Consider the following 3,661-nt stretch of genomic DNA (forward strand, 5'->3'; position numbering starts at 1 on the left):
TTTTTTCCCATGGAGCTGATACCACGTCAGGTCTAAAAAGCAGGTGTACGATCCAGAACTGCTCAGGGAAACTCAAACACTTCTGGAAAGAACGTGCTGGCTTTTCCTGAGGAGTAGCAGTGTTATGGCTATATAAGCTTGAAGCTGACAATAATGATGGTTTATGGAACACGTAAGCATTATCTTTGCATGAATCCAATCAAAATGAGGCAGAGTGAAAAGGCAGAGCAGTAGATGGGGAGATGAGCAGCATCATTTGAGCTTTCCTAGCAATGTGTGTCTGAAGCCTTTGTTCATCTCCAATATTCCTAGAATTGGAACTGGCTTTTGTTTAACATGTAGAATTTACTGTTCTGGTACTTGCATCCCACGGTCTTGACTAAGACACATATCAAACATTAAAGAGGTGCAAACACAAAACTTGCTACAAGGACTTTATGAGAGATGAGGAAAGGAAGCTGGGGACCAAGTACAGTAGTAATGAAAGTTATCTTCTAGGTCTGAAAGCTAGTTATGAACTTACTTTCTTCTGTTCCACAAGCTCAGAGGAAGCAGAATTTGTAGTGAATCTCACCGGAGGTGCAGGTTCCATAGTTGCGTTCTTGAAGATGATAATCTCTTATTCTGCAAGAGCATCTCAAGAAGGTTCTTGGGCCTGGGGATACAGAGAGCATCAGGCATTAGGACTGGGGTCAGATGTGGGTGGTAGACAGAATCCCCGTGCAGTTACCTGCTGGGCTGATTGCGTTAATCACGGTGGCCCCATCAGAGCAGCAGCAAGATCAGCCGAATCAGTAGGAATCAATGTACACAGCAGTGCTGCTCACAGGCAGCATTAGAGACGCATTCTCATTTGCTCACCTTTTTGTAGTCCTGCTCCATCACCGAGGCATCTGATCACACTCATAGGCCTGTTGCTAGTTTCTAAAACTCTTCTAATAGACAAAGTGAAACATGTTTCTTCAAGAGTGGGCTCTCATCAATGATGCAGGGAAGATGGCCCAGTATGTTTCTGCAGAGCATAAAATAAGTGTGCTTCTCAGAATTGTCATAGAATCAAAAATCTTTGGAGAAAAGTCATCCCTGGAGTATCATCTGGTTCTTTCCTTTTAGTCTACACATGAGGAAATTGAGGCCTGGGGAGGTGATCACCTAAGAGAAAGAGCCAGCTGTTGGGTCTGATTCTAGAGGGGCCTGGTTTTCCTCTCTAGACTCCTAGCTCTGCAATGCTGGCGGCTCTCACCTGAAACTCTAAAACCTGAGCTTGTGTCCCCAGTGAAGGAGATGGCAAAGTCCTGGTCGTCTGCCCCAAGCTGTTCCTGGGCTGCAGCCTAGTCAGCTCTTGCCTGGAGTGGCTCAGACAGGGCCTGGAGGGGCACCAGGAGAATGGCAGTGAGGAGGGTGAGGGTCCTCATGGCTGGGGTCATCTGGAGGAGGGATAGCAGGAGGGGATGTGTGGGGAGTGAGGAGCAAGCCTGGATTTATAGCTCTACTGGGAGAAGGCCTGAGACAGATGCTGCAGTGACAGGAGGTGGAGCTTGTGATTGGTTGTGGCAGGGCTACCCTTGCCCTCCAGGTCCCTTTTGTGTTCTGGTGTTTTCCCAGCTTTCATCATAGCTTCAGGCTTTATGTTTAGTGTCTGGACTGGATCCAAGCTGATAGTGAGGCTGAGTACCCTTATTTATTTTTCTGTTTACAATCTACTTGAATATTTTCTTTTTGATATTGAAAAATGTAAAGAAACCATGATTTCATTCATTAAGTTGGGGAACAAATGCCTCTTATTTTCTGAAGATGGGCCCTGCCACAGTCTGGAGCCCCAGATCTGAACCCAGTGGCATAGAAAATTAATGCATTGGAGAATTCAGGGACATTTCCACCCTCATGAAGAGGTTGTAGGGTGTGTAGCCTCCTCCTGGGGCCGGTGTGAAGAGGACAAAACGACTTCATCAGGCTACAGGTGAAATGAGCTCATTAGGATACTAGGTCAAGAATAAGTAAAACTAAAGCCAAATGGTAGGTTAATTTCAATAAACAAATGTCATTTGGACAGATCAGGTAAAATTTGTACCATTAACATATCTGTACTTTAAGAAATATCGAAACAATTGACATGCCTATAGCCCTCTTCTAGGATCTTTGTGATTGTTTTAATTATAAAATCTTAAATCATGCAGACGGAACAACAGGTAGAAAGGGTAATAGGCTCCCATCTGTTCCCCAGCCCTGCAGCTCTGCTCTTGGAAACCACCATTTCCCAGTTTTACACATTCTTCCACACTTGCTTTTTCCCTCTAATGCTGTGTCTTGTACACTTTGTATATCAAAACACATCAAGCTTCAACGTTACAATTATACCCTATACTTTTCCAGCGTTTGCACATGCCATCACTTTACTATTTTTATACTGGGAAAATAGTGTCAAATTGTCATAATTTGTATATTTCTAAGCTTTGCCATGACAATTTTAAACAGCAATGAATATAATTTTGTAGACATCAGTTTGCCCATAAGTGACAATATCTTTTGAATATGTCTTTAGAAGTAGAATTCTGGGTTAAAGAACGTGTCTTAAATATTTTGAATTTATTGTTACATTGTCCTCACTAAAGATTGTCCAATACAGTGAAACAAAAATCACTCCAACCATCGCTGTGCCCAGTGGAATTTCTTTTAGAAGGCCCTGTTTGGTGCAAACGTAATTCCAGTTTTTGCATTGTTGGAATTTGCCATTTGATATTGGAATACATTCTTAAATAAATGTGGTTATATTATAGACCATTTTAATGCACATTGCTCACTTTATTTTTTTTTTTTACTAATGACTTATTAGTTTCTGTCTATTTTATATTTATTTTACACTATGGAAATGATGTTAGACAAAAAGCAAATTCCAGCAATATTCTTAGTTGAATTCAAAATGGGTCATAAGGCAGTGGAGACAACTCTCAACATCAACAATGCATTTGGCCCAGGACATTGCATTGTGGCCCACTGCACGAACCAACTTACAGTGCCGTGGTGGTTCTGGAAGTTCTGCAAGGGAGACGAGACCCTTGAAGATGAGGAGCATAGTGGCCGGCCATTGGAAGTTGACGACAACCAATTGAGAACAATCATTGAAGCTGATCTGCTTACAACTACACAAAAAGTTGCCAAAGAATTCGACATCAACCATTCTGCAGTTGTGCAGCATTTGAAGCAAATTGGAAAGGTGAAAAAGCTAAATAAGTGGGTGCCTCACGAGCTGACAGAAAATAAAAAAAAGTCGCTTTGAAGTGTCTTCTTCTCTTATTCTACGAAACAACAACAAACCATTTCTTTATCAGATTGTGATGTGCAACAAAAAGTGGATTTTATATGACAACCAGCGGAGATCAGCTCAATGGTTGGACCAAGAAGAAGTTCCAAAGTACTTCCCAAAGCCAAACTTGCGCCATAAAAAGGTCATGGTCACTGTTTGGTGGTCTGCTGCCTGTCTGATCCACTACTGATTCAGCTTTCTGAATCCCTGAGAAACCATTACATCTGAGAAATATGCTCAGCAAATCCATGATATGCATCAAAAACTACAAAAACTACCATGCCTGCAGCCGGCATTGGTCAACAGAAAGGGCCCAATTCTTATCAATGCAACACCCGACAGCATGTCACACAACTA

General features: G+C 42.2%; 1 protein-coding gene across 1 annotated transcript; it reads left to right on the forward strand.

Moving 5' to 3' along the window:
• Positions 1–2,526: 2,526 nt before the first annotated feature.
• On the forward strand, positions 2,527–3,300 carry LOC129395843 (histone-lysine N-methyltransferase SETMAR-like). The gene has a single exon (XM_055107263.2). The coding sequence runs from the start codon at positions 2,864–2,866 to the stop codon at positions 3,275–3,277; it is 414 nt and encodes a 137-aa protein (XP_054963238.2). The 5' UTR covers positions 2,527–2,863; the 3' UTR covers positions 3,278–3,300.
• The last annotated feature ends 361 nt before the right edge of the window (positions 3,301–3,661 follow it).

The sequence above is a fragment of the Pan paniscus genome, chromosome 7 (assembly GCF_029289425.2).
Source record: "Pan paniscus chromosome 7, NHGRI_mPanPan1-v2.0_pri, whole genome shotgun sequence".
Taxonomy (NCBI): Eukaryota; Metazoa; Chordata; class Mammalia; order Primates; family Hominidae; genus Pan; species Pan paniscus.

What these genes read in the sequence shown, in the direction of transcription:
- LOC129395843 (XM_055107263.2), top strand. Translation starts at nt 2,864, where the DNA reads ATGGAAATGATGTTAGACAAAAAGCAAATTCCAGCAATATTCTTAGTT.